The sequence below is a fragment of the Scaptodrosophila lebanonensis genome, unplaced genomic scaffold (assembly GCF_003285725.1).
Source record: "Scaptodrosophila lebanonensis strain 11010-0011.00,11010-0021.00 unplaced genomic scaffold, SlebRS2 tig00000085-arrow-pilon, whole genome shotgun sequence".
NCBI classification, from domain to species: Eukaryota; Metazoa; Arthropoda; class Insecta; order Diptera; family Drosophilidae; genus Scaptodrosophila; species Scaptodrosophila lebanonensis.
In genome coordinates this window covers 4,677,773-4,696,029 of record NW_022060564.1, presented here as the reverse complement: position 1 = coordinate 4,696,029, position 18,257 = coordinate 4,677,773, and the positions used below count along the sequence as shown (strand labels likewise).

The window sequence follows — 18,257 nt, the reverse complement described above, 5'->3', positions numbered from 1 at the left end:
TATGCAAGTTATATTTTGTAAAACAACATTTGGCAAATATATATACAATTTAGAAAACTTTTTGGCGATCTAAGAAATTTAGTGGAAAATTAATCTCAAACAATCACCACAATATTTCTGGTATGATTTTAAGCCGAACGCTAATGATCCACAAATTTCTGTGAAAATACAGTATATTGAAGACTTTAATTTTCAATATTCATAATTTTCTAAACCAAAAAAAGTTTGTTAGCCACACAAAACTTTGCAGACAGCTGGCGAACGTATTAGTTATGGCTGGATTTTGATTTCCTATATAACTACAAGTATGTTACAAAGGTCTTGTCAACGGTAAAACAAACACATCACCACTTTAAATCTAATTTTAGTAAAATTTTTAAAAGCTTAAAATTTGCCTAATGTTTTCGCCACTAATAAACAGATGCGACCTTGTTTGCTTTATGTTTAAGATTTTGCGGAGAAATTGCTTCTGTTTCCATCTTTCTCAGGCGGCTCTCTCTAAGTAGTCTTCATATCTCAAATTTTTGCTTTTCCAATCCCAAGCCCAACAGCTAGATAGAAAATCCCAACCTTAATCGTTTGCAATTTGTCTGTCGGCGCCCAAATGAACCCTCAAGCACATCCACAACCCAAGCAAACAAAACACTCAAAGGCAACCTTTTTCTTTAAGGACACAAGCCAGCAGCCTGCCAGCTCATGTGTGTGTGTATCTGTGTGTGTGTGTGTGTGTGTGTGTGTGCGCTAGTGGGCGGGTGTGTGCCAATTACAATTGCAGCCTTTGTGGCTTGAACTTTGAACTGACGCGACTGGGGCGAAACACTTTGTTGGCTCAGATATTTATAGCCAGGAGCAGCAAACCAACTTAAATGGCCGCACATTTTTTATTAACTAAGGCCAAGTGTAGGTATTTCTTTCACTGGCTTGCCATCATCTCAAGATTGCCATCTTAATTGAGTCGAAATTGGAAATGTGTAATGAAAATGTGGCTTAAATGCTGGTCTAAGGCAACTGTTATTGCCATTCATCATCAATTATATAATTGTGACAGGCAACAAATACTCGTATAAGCAGTTTGTTTTGTACACAACTTTTGCTTAATTAGTTTAACTAAAACTTTGGCATGAGGAGCGGTAACGACCCTTCGCATGGAGAAGCTATTCGTACACTAGAAAAAAAGTTGTACAAAATAGTAGGGTGGCTTTTTGGTATCCACAACAATTTATATTAAACTTTCTTAGCTCTAGGAGAATATAAATAACAATTTGTATATCGATAGACAATTATTTAGCCAGGCTGATAAATATTGCATTTACTTGTACTTTGTGCGGGCTGGTTATAGATACAAGTATATGAAATAAACAACAACAAAAATCACAATTTAGCAAAAATATTGCGAAAAAGAAACTCTACAACTTTAAAAGTAAATACCTTAAATTTAGAAAAGGAATTAATAATTTTTATATACAGAAGCACCTTGGAAAAAAGAAATTAAAAAGTATGTTAATTAACAGTTTCACAAAAAAACCTTTCGAAAACTATTTCATAAACATAAACAGAGGCCCTGTATTACAGCTGCTCTTTGATTGTAAACGAAACCAGACTCTTGCATATCCTATGCCCGGTTCAGTAATTCATTTAAATATTGAATAAATATAAATATTTTCATTCTGACTCAAAACAACAGGAAGACATTTACAGACGTTACATTTCTGGCTCTAACTTTCTCTAACATTATGGTGTTTTGATAAAACAAGGCACTTGAGTAAATAGGACCCAAGAGATTCCAAAACTTAAGAGACATTTTAATCTAAAGAAAGAAAATTTCCCACTGACAGTGAGGAAGTTGTTGGTATAACGAAAAAAATATAGGGTATATGATATAGTTGAACCTGCAGAACAAGTTTAGTTAATATAGCTCGAATACTTTCACAGATCCTTGCGTTAATACCGACTGTCCATTTGCCTGCTCATGCTAATCTTCTATTTCTTTTCGTAATTATTAATTTAATCTATTGCTCTAAATTTTAGTTTCCCTGTCAACAGAGCTTTGTAAGCATGAATATTTAAATTTTTTGTGGGAGAACACAGTACTTTTTTAATTTTGAAAAATTTTCACAAACTGATGTAATTTTTGATTTACTCAACAAATCATTACAAACGATAATTGGAAAAGTACTTTTTTTTGCAAATTTTAAAATACTGTTTAGCAATAAAATACACTTTACTCATTAATTGGTTCTACCCTAATTTTGCTTTAATACTTGAAGGTGTTGGCCGAATTATTTACGCTTGATTTTGCTTGCAACGCATTACGTTTCAGCCATCCAGCTTCCATTTTCATTTTAACAAATTTATTTCTTCTGGCAGTTCTGTCAGCTGCGCAAATAAAATATCCTTGCCCCAGCAGCTGCACAAAGTACAGTCTGTAAGAGAACTAAGCAGTTATGGCATCAGTTTCTGAAGAGTATTATGGTCAATTATATTTCTTAATTGGCTAAACGTGTGCATTTCTGCACTTTAAATAAACTCTTGTATGGAGACAGTGGCAGTATAATTACCATTTGCCTTCCTTCCTCCCCATTAAATGCCAAATCAAATTTTTAAAGCTTGCCTGCACCTTTACCTTCACATTAAAATTATCGCAAACACCTTTGGCACTTGGGCGAAAAAAACTTGCAACTAACAAGCAGCGGAGTTGCAAGAATTTGTATCTTGTAGCTTGCTCGGCAACACTTAATACGCGTTATGAGGAGCTGCCAGGTACAGCGACTCAAGGATAAGGGACGAGGAAAACGCGACAGCCTCGACAGGCAAATGCAAGAAACTTGCTGCTAAGTAAGAAAATCGCTTGGAGACAACAACCGCACAACCGCGCCAGACAAAACCCAGTCACAAGATCTGGCACAGTGGAACATATATTTTCATTCTTTATAATTAAATTTGCAAAGCTATTCTGAATTGTGAAACTTCAAACAAGGCTCTAGAAGCGTAGCTAGATGGGGCAATGGAAACGAATTTCAAGCGCAAACATTTTATTTTGCACAAATTACCGAAATTTAATTGAAATCCTACAAATATGTGACCACCACGGAATTGGAAATTCATTTGTAAATTATAATCTAATTGTACAAACATTTTTGAATTAAATTTTAATGATGGAAAGCGATGGATTCTGCAGTCTGGGTCGGACTGGCATATAATTTTTACTCAAACGGTTCTAAAACTGAATATCAAAGAAGCTTATAGAAGTTAAAAGAAATCTTTCAGTGTAGAATTTTGTATATTTTTGACAGAAGAAAGGCTATATTTATTTAATGCTTGTTCAGTCCAGCACAAAATCCACTTTTGGATTACTCCACTTTTGCGAACTTTTCAGACAAAAAATCGATTAAAATACGAATAAGCAAATATTTCTTGCTTGTACAGAAAAGGAAATGTGCAATAAATTAACAAAGGTACAAAAGGTAAAGGCAAAGTACTCAGCTTAAGAAACAAACATAAATACTAAATTTATTGAAATAATTAAAGAATTAAAAAATAATCGGAATATTCGCTTCAAAAGAAAAGAGTTTGAAAATAATTGACAATAAATTAAAGATATAAACATAAATTATACAGTTTTTAATTACTCTTCAGTTGCCCGATTTTTAATTGGAATTAATCACGATGTTCCTTTAAAATCGAAGCATTGACGATTTTAAAAGATATCCTGACAGTGATTTTTTACAGCTCTAATTGAAAGGCTATTTTCAAATGCTTTCTGTTGTAAAGAATACGAAATGCAATCCACTGTGCCTGTTAACCACCGACTGCAAAGCTATGCACTAGTCCTATACTTGTATATGAAGGAGTCGGGAGTACGAACATGAGGTCAGAGCAACAACTAAGTACGTGTCATATGACAAGTGAAATGTGTGCAAAATTACTTGCTTACTTGCTGGTCTGTCCTGTTCATGATGACGTGTGTGTGTATGTGTGTGCTTGGGGGTTTTGTTATATGAATTGTGGCTGCGCTGGCAGATCTGCCACAAATGCAGCTGTAATTTGTTAGATAAACATTTTGCGCTTGTTTTGTGGCAGGCAAGATGGCAAATAGTGGCATCAAAGGTCGGAGCAATGCATTTGCGGTTGCATTATTTGGTTTCTTCGGTCAACTCTGCGTATGGGTAATATTTGCTAAGCAAAATGAAGTGTGCTGCTGCCCTTTAAGACAACTCATTATAATTGCTTGTGTTATTCATTAAAGCCGCAAATTCCGCTTCATTCTAATTTGCATGCAACGTCTAAATTTTCTCTGTACGCTCTAATGGCGAAGAGCGAAAAACTTTACAGCTGGAGGCCCGCAGGCCAATTTACTAAGAACAGGCAACAAACAAAGCGCAACAAAATGTAAAGGAAAACTTTTTCACACTGCGCCGCCAGTTGCTTGTGGTTGTGTCGTTTTTTTTTTTTGTGTTTTTTTTCTACCTCAGGGGATGTCATTGAAGCGTGAGTGTAAGAATTAAGTAGCCTAAGCAATAAGTGAGATAAAATGACGTACCGTGGGGCTACAAAGTAATTGTAAAGTATGCACAATAAGGCGTGGCGCATCCACCTCCACCACCAATCAGCATGTATATGCGTATGTGGAGAGGCCTAGGAAGAAGCAGAAGCAAAGTAAATTGCATGGACAAGCTGAGAGGCATGTAAAAAGGAAGTGATGGTGGTTGCAAATGTGGCACAAGGACGCGGCTATCAACAACACAAAATATATGTGCAGAAAGGCTTTTACAAGCTGGTGGAAAACTTAACGAAGTATAAAAGTTCTTAAAAGAATGCTGAAACCTTCTCTCTAGGATGAACTGTCAATTCATTTTTAGAGAGTTGGCATTTTTTTTACCATAAATGAAGGGATTATTACAGCAAGTCAAACGAGTTTCAAGTTCAAAACTTTAACGAATTTCAAATGGATTTTCAATTCTTCTATTGCAGACTATCAAAGTTTTATCTGAAAAGTAAGCATTTATAAAAAGTCTTAAGTTATTCATTAACTTAGAATAGTAATTTACTAAGAAGTTGCTTTATCGATTGCATCTAAAGCTGCTACATTTTAAGGAAAAAATAAATTAAAACTTGATTTTGTAAGCGAAGACGACCTGTTTAAGTTTTTATTTTCATTCATCGATCGTTCGATCTAAGATCGTTCCCATTAAAAAAAATGCAAATTCTCGTGCTGTAAAAAAAGTAGACTGTGATCAAAACAATGTGAACAAAAATCCGAGCATGCTGGTTTGGGGAACCAACAGCATGCAAAGCCTATAATAAAGTTCTTTAATCTATTTTTGTATATGGATAAGATTGACGCCGTTATATGTAGATAATTCACCAATTCATCCAACAAATACCTTGGTGTCTTACTAGACTAACCACACAACCACGGTTCTGGCAATAGCTGGAAAGACGGCGTGGTTGCTTACAAGAAGCAAAACAAACGGTCTCTGTTCAGTAAAATGGCAATTTATACATGCCAAACAAATTGAGCATATTACTGCAGAATTAAACTCAGCCTAGGGACATTGAAAGGAATCGACGAGTACATGTTCCTAAGGGACGACTGCTTTCTAGGCCGAGGAAGAGAAGATTGAAGAAGTTTCACTAACAGGTGCTACCCAAGAGATCTCCCGTTTAAGTTATATAACATCGTAAAGTATATTTTATATACTAAATTTAAAATTAGATTTCCTTGAAAATAATGCAAATAATTCCATATTTACAAAGATATACACATAAAGATATATGCTATGGAAAATTGTGTGTATCCCCCATAAATATACAACTAACTAAAGCTGCCGCATTAGGTAGCAGACCTCTAGTTTAATGAAAAATAAATAATTTGTATAAAAAATATATGTATAGATAAATCGGGATTAGACAAAGTCTTCGAACATAATAAATAATTTAAAGGCAATCTTTCAAAATTGCAATAGTATTTCAATTTATTTAAAAATTTTGCAACATAGTTTTGTTTTCAAAAGACATTTGTCCAATCGAATTAAACAAGTACGACTTAATACAGTATGTTTATATATAATTTGAAAAAACTCATCTTTTTGGCAACAACAGAAGTGAACATTTTTGTATTAACAATTCACTTTTCATCAAATCGCTTACGTGCCTAACTCATAAAAATTACGAAGGGGAAAAAAGAGAAGATAAACTTTGAGGGGCAACATAAAACTTTTTCAATCTAAAATTATCAAAGTAAACATCAAAGTTGTTTCAGCTACTGCGCTTCCTTTCTGTGCTTTGGCAGCATCTAATTTTTCGTACAATATCCTGGTAAGAGGCCTCGCTGCAGTGTCTCAACAAATTAGCAACACAAAACACAAGGCGGCCAAAGGGAAAGTGTAAACAAAAGGGCGTGACGAGCACAGCCAGGCACTTATAGGCAGACAGAGTAACGAAATGCGTGCGTCTGTGTGTTTTCGAAATGTCGAGCTAGTGGGAAAGTGGAACTGAGTGAGCCTTGTAAAAGTTTTACAAGCAAATCACACATACACACACACATACTCACACAAAAATGTTCACACCTCATGTGTGGAATTTAAATTTCTTAGCTCTTATCTATGTGGAGCGCATACGTTGCGTATACATAATGAAGTTTGTTTGTATTTTGCTTTCTCTCTCTCTCACACACACACACACATACTTGTATACGCTGTGTGTTTACTATAAACAGTTACTGTAAAATTTCATATCAATTTCGTCAGGATTAAGTTATATTTTAGTGTTGGCAAGGTGTTTATAGCAAGTGTGCGCATGTGAGTGTTTGTTGTTATTGTGGGGCTGCTGAGATTTTGAGCACGTGCCGCTCCTTAGGTTTTATGTGTGGCAAGGATTTACTCGAGGCCACAATATTGATAGGGCTTTAAGGTTCTTCTAATGCAAAGGCTAATATTGGACTACAACTTAAATCACTCCCTTTCTAGAAACTATAGATGAAGAATGATTCTTGGCGCAAACCATCATAAGATATGCTTTATTTCATCTATAGGGATACAAGCGCCCAAGACTGTTCCTATATTTTATTTAATGATGTTGTAATCTCTATCCTACCGTTATAAGTATTGGGTTACTTTTAAATTACTACGTTAGTCATTAACTATTTAGATAGAGATCATTATACTTTAACAATTAATATTACCTAATGCTATCTAAATACATTTCTAATAAAATGTTTGTATATGTACATAGATGTAAGTGCGTCCTATAGATGCATACTATGGACAACTCTTTTATTCCCCATTAATTTTCAACTACCTTAAGCTGCCTTATTGGTAGCAGAACACTAGTTTAATAAATTGTATATAATTTAAAAAAAAAAATATATATATAATGTTATATTTATTTGTTCTATTTTAGTTTTAACATTATTATAATTAGCCCCATCTGTTCATAAACCGACAATTGGTTGGAATGACAAAAATAATTATAAAAGTATATTTATAATACACCTTATAAAAATGTATTAAAACATCTGCTGAAGCTGTTTGCTTTTTGTATTCTATAGAAATTGCCACTTGCTCTTCATCTAGGTAAGATAGCTCCAACTTCGGTGTCCCTAGTTTCTAATATCTGGAAGCGGTTCACACTCACTGAGACACAATGTTTGTGTATATTTTCATGCTACACATTAAATTGTTACTCACTGACTTGGTTATTTTCGAACCTAGGCGCAAAGCTGATCTAAAAATATTCAATGACTGCAATTGCTGTTCATATCAAATGACCCAACTATCCAAACTACGCAACCAAGTCAGACAACTTGAAGTTCTGAATTCCACACACAACCCTGCCCCCGCACTTAGTTCAATCATAAAAGTCATGCCGGGCACTTCATAAAAAATGCGGCCCAGCACAGCAATCGCAAAAGCACATAACGTTCATACAAAAAGGCACATTACATACACATGACCGGCATAATTCAAACACGTACCAATACATATGACGTGGGCATTCGCCTGCTGCGCCTTTAAGTAGGCAACAGCAGCAGTAATTTGAAGAACTAGAAGCGTAATCAAAAACCATATAAATAAGTTAGCACTCGTTGTCGGGCCAAATACGGCCGAGTGTGTGCAATAAATTCCATGTATTACAATACCCTCTGTGCTTATGAAAATTTTAAAAGCACCAAACTAGGCGGCAACTGTGATTGCCATGCCAAGCTAAGAGTCGGAATTTACAAGAACAGCAACAACAACAACAGCAGCAACACCGACAAGAAAATATAAATTTATTGTGGAAACGCGTGCGGCATGCAGCGGCACAGCAAGGTGTTTATTACTTATTTAGAGACAAGCCCTTATCCCATCACACACCCACCAACAGTGGAACAAACTGAATTTTCTGCCAATGGCAACACGACTTTATTTTAAATATTAAGACTTTAAGTCATATACTCGTATATATAACGTTATTTTGGAATGAAAAAAGTCTTGTTTTATGTTCTTTCTTACTCGAAAATATTATTGAGTTAAGTTTGCTTTAATCCAGAAAATTTATTTTTTAAGCTATGTATATATTTTCTAACTTATATTTTAGTTATTTATTTTTTATTAATTCCTATACGAACTTGGATCACAGCTATAGCTTGAAGGCCTTGAACTATACTCAAAGTTATTTAAAGTTATTTATTTGTGATTTGCAGGAGGGAATTTGTTATTTGTTAAATAAGTTTTTTTTGTAACCTAAATATTTTCTTATTAATATTTTATATACTTATTGTAAATTCCTATAAGAACTTAGATTACAGCTATAGTTTGATGGCGTTTTCCTAGAATTATAATTATTTAAAGTTATTAAATATTTATTTGTAGGAGAGAATTTATAATTTGTGGAAGCACTTATGTTGCAGTTCTCATATAATAATTGCAATCCAATAGAAGGGGAAAGATATTATAGCTCCCCAAAAAATTATTTGTATAGAGCGAATTATATCGCTCTTAATGGAACTTCATCCATCTAAAATTTGTACTTGATTTCGAAAAAGTTGGTTAATTCAAGACGTTTTTTCTAATTAACTTTATCAATTATGCTCTTAACAAAATTGCTGATTAAAATTGTTTGTAGTTGCTTTAGAAACGTGAACGCTTAAACTCATATTTAATTGAAATTAAATCAGGTATGAACAATTATTAAACTTCACTACTTAATATGTTTAATAATTGTTCGTTAAGTTAAAGAATAGTTAAGTGAGGGAAGCTAGTATGTACCCAAGCGGTTAAGTGCAATAAAGAAAGGTGCATATAAGAAAATCATTTGAATTTGTTTAGCTCTGGCTGTGTAGAAAGAAAACAATACACATAAATAAACGATTCTTATGGCAATCGACCATCTCTATCCTTTGCCTTCTTTGCCTAATTAATTTGATTTTTATATTTCCGGCCAGTTAAGATGATATCTTAAATATAATCATAAGACTAAGCTCCTAGTTTAAGTTGTAATTATATTTTTTTTAATCTAACTTATTGTTTATATTAGCAGTATAATGAAAGTATAATTCGTATACAAAATAAAAATGAATAGTATCTTAAATATGGTTAAAGGGTTTCTAAATGTTATAACACTTTTCATTCATTTAAATGTTGATCAGAAGTGTCAAATGGCTCTTTTTTTTCGATGAAGTGACTTAAGGAATCAAGTTGAACTTTTAACTTTAAGCAAGTCGTTGTGAGCAAGCCCGCTTGTCTTGCAACCATTAAACTGATTTAATTGATGATGTAAGTGTAACTATAAGAACATACAATGATTGTTCAACGCATTTTGTAGACTTCGATAATAAAAACAATTGGGCCAGTCAGTTACATGATATCATTCACAGTAAACAACATTTGAGGCTAAGCACTATCCACTGTGCTCTGTTTTGGCCAGCCCAGGTAGAATACAAAAATACGTATAGAAGGGACTATGGCAATGGCCACAGCACGTGGCCCAAGCGCATAGTACTGCCAATGCCAATGCCAGGCCCTCGACTTAAAGAACCCATCGTCGCTTTAAGTGGCAATTTGGCATCTGGCTGTGCGCTGCAAAAGCCGCCACTAAACATTTTAATTAGAAAATTTTGCGAGTCAGTTGAGCCAACCACAAATCCAATTATCAAGTAATTATGCATTTCATTTCGCACAGCCTGGGTATATGTGCATTATCGACGAGCAGAACCGCACTCATTCATTAATATTGGTGGTGTTGGAGGTGGTGGTGGGCAGCTGTGAAGCATGTGGTTCAAAACTCTGCCTGACCGAACGATGTCTGAGCTCTCGCCAAAGCAGAAACTATTGCCATTATATGCTGCAAAATACCCAGGCACTCACATATGCATAAAAACTTTTTGCTGCATAACTTTGGGCGCTACTGCTTGAAATTTTCAATTTGGCCGGTTATTGTCTGCTGGCTGCTATCCGCTGTCTGCTACCAAAAACAGTTTGTGTTGGCGAAGAGACCTGCATGGGAATACGCGTCACTTGTGTGATCATACGAGTATAGTATGACGAACCGAGCTTATTTCTGAGACATGCTCATCACTGATTAAGGAATGATTTCATTAACATCGACATTGCTTCAATATCGTTGAGTTATTGCTTTGTCTAAAATAAAACATTATATTATACCTATTAAGAATATATAATAATCAACATTTTTGGTACGGAATTCAAGACATTTCCTGTATATTCATAACTTGTTTTCAGATATTTCCTAGAATATATTGAGTAATTTTTTATTAAATGCAGAAAATAAATAAAAACTGAAAAATAAAGTCATATACATAATCACAGTTTACGTAATACTGTGTTATAAAATAAGATATTCTTTTTAATATTTCCATTCAAATATTTCCGTATAAAATATGTAAGACATATAAGCAATTGCGATTTTCCAGATTCTCAAAATGAAATACCTATCTAAAATGTTTCTATGTAGATAAATTTGCTAAATATAATTATAATCTATGGTTATTAAATAATGTGAAAATTTAAAATAAAAATTCTTACAATGCTTACATGGATATCATTTTTGAAGGAACTGATAGATCTTCATTGATATTTATTTCCCATTCTTTACATTTTTATGTAATTTAGTGAATTACTTGTAATTAATTTATGAAGTCTTAAAATAAAATAAAAAAGACATTTTGTATGAGGTTTTGTTGTTGTTGACGGTAATTAATTTAATTAACGTTTGCTTTAAGTACGCAATGCTGGTATGTGGCCCATCTATCTTACGGGTTACACATTGGGCGTCCAATTTTGGATGCCTCTTTTCACCAGATCGTTGCCTGAGTTCCAGAATCGTACGAATAGCCGCTTTTTCGTTTTTATTCTGCATATAAACAATGGAATACACATGTTTCCTCTGCCACTGTTGGCTAGTGTTCACTGCACTATTGTGCATGCAATTAAAAGTTTTTTCTCTGCATTTGCTTTGCTCTCGCTTATTAAAATTGTGGTCGACCACAATAACCAAAAAGGTCAAGTCCATGGCACGCAGACTTGTTTGACAAAAACTATAGCATACTTTTGTGCACAGAGAATACGGAGACAACGATTAATGGGCACTTGCTTGGTTTATTGTTGCTTTTAATTGGGCTAGGTCAGTTATTTTCGGCTTTAACGTATGAATATTTGTAAATATATCGGTTTTTTTTTGCTGTTGCTGTTATTTTTTTGGAGCATCGCCAAGATAGGCGAACCATGGCCATAAAACTGTCAACAATCGCACATTTTTTTATGTCACTAGGCAAATGTTTACCACTTTCATGGCACAGACATAGCTGCAAATGCCACAAAATAATACAAAAAAAGCGCCAAAATGTGTGTGGTAACCTCGATTTAGGTACCAGAGTGGTCGACATTTGCAAATGCCGAGGCTTTAAACTCTGCATCAGCAGCTTCAATTCAAGCAAAAATAATGCAATAAAATAGTTTCTATCCAGAAATAAACTAACATATTTGTTAGCAGGAAAGAAATGAATTTAAAGCTTTTAAATTCGTTTCTATTCCAAGTCCAGGATCAACATCCAGTTGTATTGATCAGTTTAGTAGGAGGCCACTTCTTTCACTCGCCTCCAATGTTTTGTTCTGTGAATAACAGAATCTGCGGCATTTCAATCGCTTCTGATTGCTGGCATTTCCTGCATCTGTCTATTATGATGCCCAGCTTCATGGCATAGGCCGCTATCACAAATTCCTTTCTTTGGAATTGCAACAAAAATTGAGTGAGTTTTTTAAGTATATACTGCCTCGCTGCACACCAGGATATTTCTTTTTTTTAGTGGGTTAGGTAAATAATGTTATGCTGTGAATCGGGGTATAGCTGGCCTAATAACAAATAAAGATTTCCCCAACGTATCGAAGACAATTATCGACATTATTGTATAGTCAGTTGTAAGTTTAAATTAAGACCTAATATTATTCCATATCTTTGTTGTAATATAATATATTATATTACAAAAAAAACATATATGTATTTATTGTAATCTGTACCGACAGCACAATTTGTTGATTTATTAAAATAAAATAAACTACAATAAAAGAGTGAGTTTGTACTCTTGTTCAAGAGAATCTTTACAATTTATATTCCTAATTCTTAAATATGTGAAACCATGTATATTATGATTATAGCAAGTAAGAGAGCAATTACCTTACCACTGAGAGGGCATTATTACTAACTTCACAGCAATAGGAAATATATAGTTTTGTAATGACTAGCGTAATAATTTAAAAGTAATCCAATGCTTGGATAAGGCTTATAAATAAATAAATAAAAAATAAATTACGCCTTATACATTTCACATATTATATTCATATAAGAGAACAACATCTATATCTTCTATATATACATGCCTTATTGTCTAAGATGAACACTTTTGTTCCCAAGCAAGGACCACCCATCTTTTGTGCATTCCAGCTCTAACAAGCAGGCTTCTTTAAATAAACCTGTAGAGGAAAATACGACCACACATAAAACAGGAAAAGTCATAGCCAGTGTGAGCAACATTGCTATAATTATATGATCCAATCTACCAATTGGACGCCCACAATTTCGTGGACACCATAATTAATACGCGTTAGTCTGTAATCATTAATATATCCATCACCTAATTATGAACTTATAATGGTATAATTAAAAAGAATAAGGCAGAAATAGCGGTGACTACGTTTATATAAAGGACAGTAGGACACAAAGCTTGTCATTGGCAATCACAACTTAACACTTCTAGGATGCCGCACCCTACTACTCAGAATACTCAGATGTCCACCATAGACATGCCCATCTTTGGCATTACCTTGAAGCTAATAAAGTTCTGGTCGTACTTGTTCGTACACAACTGGAGGCGTTACATGGCATTAACGCCATTTTTGCTTATTAATTGGACACAGTTTGTGGATATCTATTTGAGCACGGAACCACTGGACTTTATTCTACGCAATGTCTACTTGACGGTTCTCTTCAGTAACACAATATTGCGTGGTGTGCTACTAAGTGTGCAACGTGGTCGGTACGAGCGTTTTTTGGAGCTTCTCAAAGGCTATTATGTGCAGTTGTTGGTAAGCAGAAATTCCTTCCTTTTAGCCGTAGGGCACTCAACACTCCTGATGCAGTCTGCAAACAGAACAACTATTCGCTGTGCCACGAAACATCTTAAAGGCATCCTTTATCACGCTTTTCAAAAACTGATCTCGGCTAGAATAAGTTTTTTAGAATATATAGCAAATTATGGATTTGAGAAGTTCAATCAATGTCCAAAACAATTTTATACTTTTAGAATGAAGATCAACACATTAGACTACTTAGACTTATTTTCTAGGGAAGCTTTTATTAAAATTTTGGTTAATAATTTGAGCTACTACTTCATTAATTGGGTCTCTTCTAAGAAAGGGTAGAGTTCCTTGTACAAATAATAAATGGATCTTCAACCAAGAACTTTACAAAACTAATAACAAATTCAGTTTTAATCCAAAAGCCAACAGCAACAGAGGTTCATGAACCTCTAAAACAATGCTTCAGAACGTAGATCAACATACAAGTAAATAGCGCTCTTAGATCTTTTTTCTATGGAGCTTTTGGTAAATAATTGGAGCTTCTGCTTCATTCATTTGGTCTCCTTCAAGAAACGTTTCTGAATAGCAGAGTTGCTTCTACATCTAAATAATAAATTGAGCTTGAACCAAGAACTTCAGAGCCAGCTCCGTTCAAAACTAATTACAAATTCGGTTCTAATCCAAATGCCAACAGCAATCGGCTGATGCACAAATTGCACAGCTAGTCCACGAAACCACTCGCCTCTCACTCTCAATCGGACGTATTAATTTGCTAATGGGAACCTGTACCTGCATCGGCTTTGTGACCTATCCCATTTTTGGCTCTGAGCGCGGTAAGTGGCCCAACTTGCTTACATAACGAATGAATGAATTGGTCGCCCATTGTGAGCAAACTGTACTCGTATTTGCAGTGCTGCCCTATGGCATGTTTGTACCCGGCATCGATAAGTACGCCACACCGTACTATGAGATTTTCTTTGTTATACAAGCTGTGATGGCGCCCATGGGCTGTTGCATGTATATTCCGTACTCGAATCTCGTGGTTACATGCACCCTGTTCGCCATACTCATGTGTCGTGTGCTGCAACACAAATTGGTCAGTTTGAAGAGTGTGCGAGGCGCCGAGGTGCGTCAGCAGATTGTCTGGTGCATAGAGTATCAGCTGAAGGTGGTCAAGTAAGCTGGACAGCACTCAAAGGGGTTTTGCATATGAAATGGAATTACAATTTATAGATATTTTTTGCAGCTTCGTGAATCAGATGAATAGCCTGACGAACGCTTTGTATTTGGTGGAATTCCTATGCTTTGGCGCCATGCTCTGCGTGCTTCTGTTCTCCTTGATCATTGTAAGTGTTAATCGTTGATCTACTCTAACATAAAATTATCCGCTGACAGAAAACTATAAAGCTTTACCTGGTTCCTGTTCAAGTGCTTGTTGATGAAATAAGCTACATTTTTAGATAATTTATTAGACAATAGTTATATCAAATATCATTATTAAAGAGTTTTTATTTTTATTTAATTTTTTCTTTTTGCTATTTTATTTATTTAATTTAATCTTTATTTGGTTTTCTATTTTTTTCTCTTTTATTCAATTTTTTATATTTTATGTTTTTATTTTATTTCATTATTAATCTTATTTCATTTATTTTATTTCAATTTTTAAATTTAATTTCATATTTACAACTATTTGGTATTTCTATTTTTTTTAATTATGTTTTTTATTTTATTTTTATTATTTTTTTAATATAAAGTAGAAGCAGTTTTTTAACAATTTACAATCACAATGATTTTCAGCTTTCACATAATCTGGAGAATCCCTATATTAAGGCATTTTATTACTATGAAGTTCAACAATTAGTTTTATTTTAGAAACTATCATTTTCCCTAATCACAAAGTGTTCGGTTCTTCTGCTATATATGTTATTTACATATCGTTTCCTTTTTCTCATGTAAGGCCCAAACCATTGGTCAAACGATCATTGTGATTGCCTATGTGATAATGATATTTTCCAACAGTATTGTACTGTACTATGTGGCTAATGAATTATATTATGAGGTAATTTATTTCTTAAATATTTTTATAAGCAAGAAAATGAACAATAATTTTATCATTTTTATATTTAAAACAGAGCTTTCATGTGTCTATAGCTGCCTATGAGAGCAATTGGTTGGACTTTGACGTTGATACACAAAAGATGTTGAAGCTCTTGATATTGCGTTCACAAAAACCATTGGCGGTATGTTATGCTTATGTTTCTGGTACACAAATAAATGATAATTTTATAAACATATGTATATCTGAGAAACTGATCTGCTACGATATCTGAAAATTTGTTAAATTCATCTCAATTAGCCTTCTATCTAAAGCAGATCCAATCATTACATCTCAATATTGAGCGATACGAACTAAAAAGTAATATTCGTGTACCTTTCCATGTGTCCTACAATAATGATTTATTTCTTCAACGTCTTGGTCTATATGCATTACTGTTCCGTACTATTTTATAAGCGAGAATCTGATGTATTTCATACTTGAACCATTAATATTTGTGCAAGCATATTAGTGCTGTTAGTCAGACAGTAGGTGCTCTTTAAATATAACAGACATCAGAAATAGAACAAGAATGGCAAGACCGCCAAGTGTGTATGTAATCCAATACGGAAATATTACAAGACCTATGAATACCCTCACTAAAGTCTGCTGGAAAGAGCTGCATGACAGTGACTAAGTCCTCACCCACTGACTATTCGCATAAACTTAAGAAATTCTCATGTAAGCTATGTTATTTTTTTAGGTACTTGTTGGTGGCGTCTATCCTATGAATCTGAAAATGCTCCAGTCCTTGCTTAACGTCATCTACTCATTCTTCACACTGCTGAGACGCATATATGGCTGAAATGGTTCTTTGTTAATTAAATACATATACCGATTCACGTTAATATGTTGCCATGAGGGAAAATAAAATAACGATCAACAGGATGCTTGCATTCAAAAATTTTGTGTCCTTAAAATTTTGTAAATTTTGCTTAAAATTTATATAATTATTGTATGTATTATTGTATTATTGTATTGTATTGTATTGTATTATTGTACCTATGTCACAGAATATTTAATAGTTGACTACAGCTTTTAAAGTTGTTCTTTAATAGATTAATATTTTCTAGAGCTTTCATATGCATGCAAACAGACGGACAGACAGATGGATATGTGTTTATCCGTTACGCTTTCCTTTGAGTGTTACATATATTATCTACAAAGTGTAATACCCTTATATGCAGGGAATTCAAGATATATATATATATATATATATATATTGAAAGCAATTGCATTTCGAATTGCACGAAACTCGGAGGCAACTACCGAGTGCAAGCAAACGATATAAAAATAATAAAAATGCGTCTGCAAAAGTCGCTTGTTGGTCAGACTGCTTTCATTGTTGTTGTTGTTGTTCTTGTTACTGCTGTGCGTATGCCTGGCACGTCCTTCTCAGATAACTTCTATTTAAGCAAATATAAATCTAAAGTGTGTTAAATTAGATTAAAATGTTCTCGTAAAGAAAACGTCTGTGAGTAGCCCGTGAAGCAAGGAGCCGGTGGACTGCTTAGGGATACATTTATTATTGTTGTACAAAGGTTTTTGCTTAAATGCGGGGTAGGGGGAGGTGGAAACATGCGCATAGACAAATAAGAACTTTGCCTGGTATTTTGTTAATTAAAGTGTTCGTCGAGTCCAGGTTGTTTATATTTTAAAGTCTATAAATACACACATGTAATAAATGAAAAGGCTAGTGGGAAAGCTAGTGGGAAAGCTACTTGCCAAAACTACTCGAATGCTTTCGAAAAGGCCATACACAAATATTATATATAGTATGTACCATATATTATATAGCAGCTAAGTCCTTTCTTAAAGCAGCATTTATTGTAAAGTATATCCTCGTTTGTTTAATTGTCACTTAAGGTCTTTGATCTTTGAACCTTCTATCGCAATGTCGGATGTAAGTATTCGAAAAAAAATGCGACAGTGCGATAGAAGGTTCGGAAAAAGGTTTTTTTTACCTTACTACTTGATAACATGTTACCAGGAGTTTGGAGTACTACATTCCGGTAGAAATGTTATTTTGATAGCTTCATGAAATATGTTTCATTATAGAAAAAAAACTTGCACATTTTTGTATAATGTAATACATTTTATTCTATTTCTGTAACAATACAAATTAATAATTAAAATTAGAATAAGACACATTTTGGTTAGTACAATAAAATTGAGATTTCGAATAGAAATTCTCAGACATTTATAAGACACTTTGAAAATATTGCACTTCTAAAAGAATTGAGTTCATCTACTTAACTTCTAGGGAAATTACTTTAATTTCCTATTATTATTTAAAAGGCTTTAGTTCTATTTTTATTTCCAAAGAGATTGACATTTCACATTTTGCAGAACCATTTTAAATTACGTAACAAGTGAACAAATGCCCTTTCAATGCAGTAACATTATTGACTCGCAACATTTATATAACTCCAGAGCAAATCACGTTTGTTCCATTATGAGAAAAAACAAAAGAGGTGTACATTTAAAATAGACTCAGTGGGCATATGCAGTTAAGTGTTTTTATATTCTTTGAGACCTAGAGATGTCCTTTTTTGTAGACATGTTATATCCATACCGGACCAATG

General features: G+C 33.9%; 1 protein-coding gene across 1 annotated transcript; it reads left to right on the top strand.

The window, feature by feature from the left end:
* The first annotated feature begins 13,286 nt into the window (after positions 1-13,286).
* Positions 13,287-16,477, top strand: LOC115626586 (odorant receptor 30a). The gene is made up of 7 exons (XM_030521968.1): positions 13,287-13,583; positions 14,272-14,410; positions 14,489-14,753; positions 14,824-14,923; positions 15,535-15,636; positions 15,710-15,817; positions 16,376-16,477. The coding sequence occupies exons 1-7, from the start codon at positions 13,287-13,289 to the stop codon at positions 16,475-16,477; spliced, it is 1,113 nt and encodes a 370-aa protein (XP_030377828.1).
* The last annotated feature ends 1,780 nt before the right edge of the window (positions 16,478-18,257 follow it).

Excerpts from the sequence above, each read along its gene's own strand:
- LOC115626586 (XM_030521968.1), top strand. The coding sequence starts at position 13,287 with ATGTCCACCATAGACATGCCCATCTTTGGCATTACCTTGAAGCTAATA. Across the intron at positions 13,584-14,271 it reads GCTATTATGTGCAGTTGTTG|CAATCGGCTGATGCACAAAT; the intron begins GTAAGCAGAAAT and ends AAATGCCAACAG. Across the intron at positions 14,754-14,823 it reads TATCAGCTGAAGGTGGTCAA|CTTCGTGAATCAGATGAATA; the intron begins GTAAGCTGGACA and ends TATTTTTTGCAG.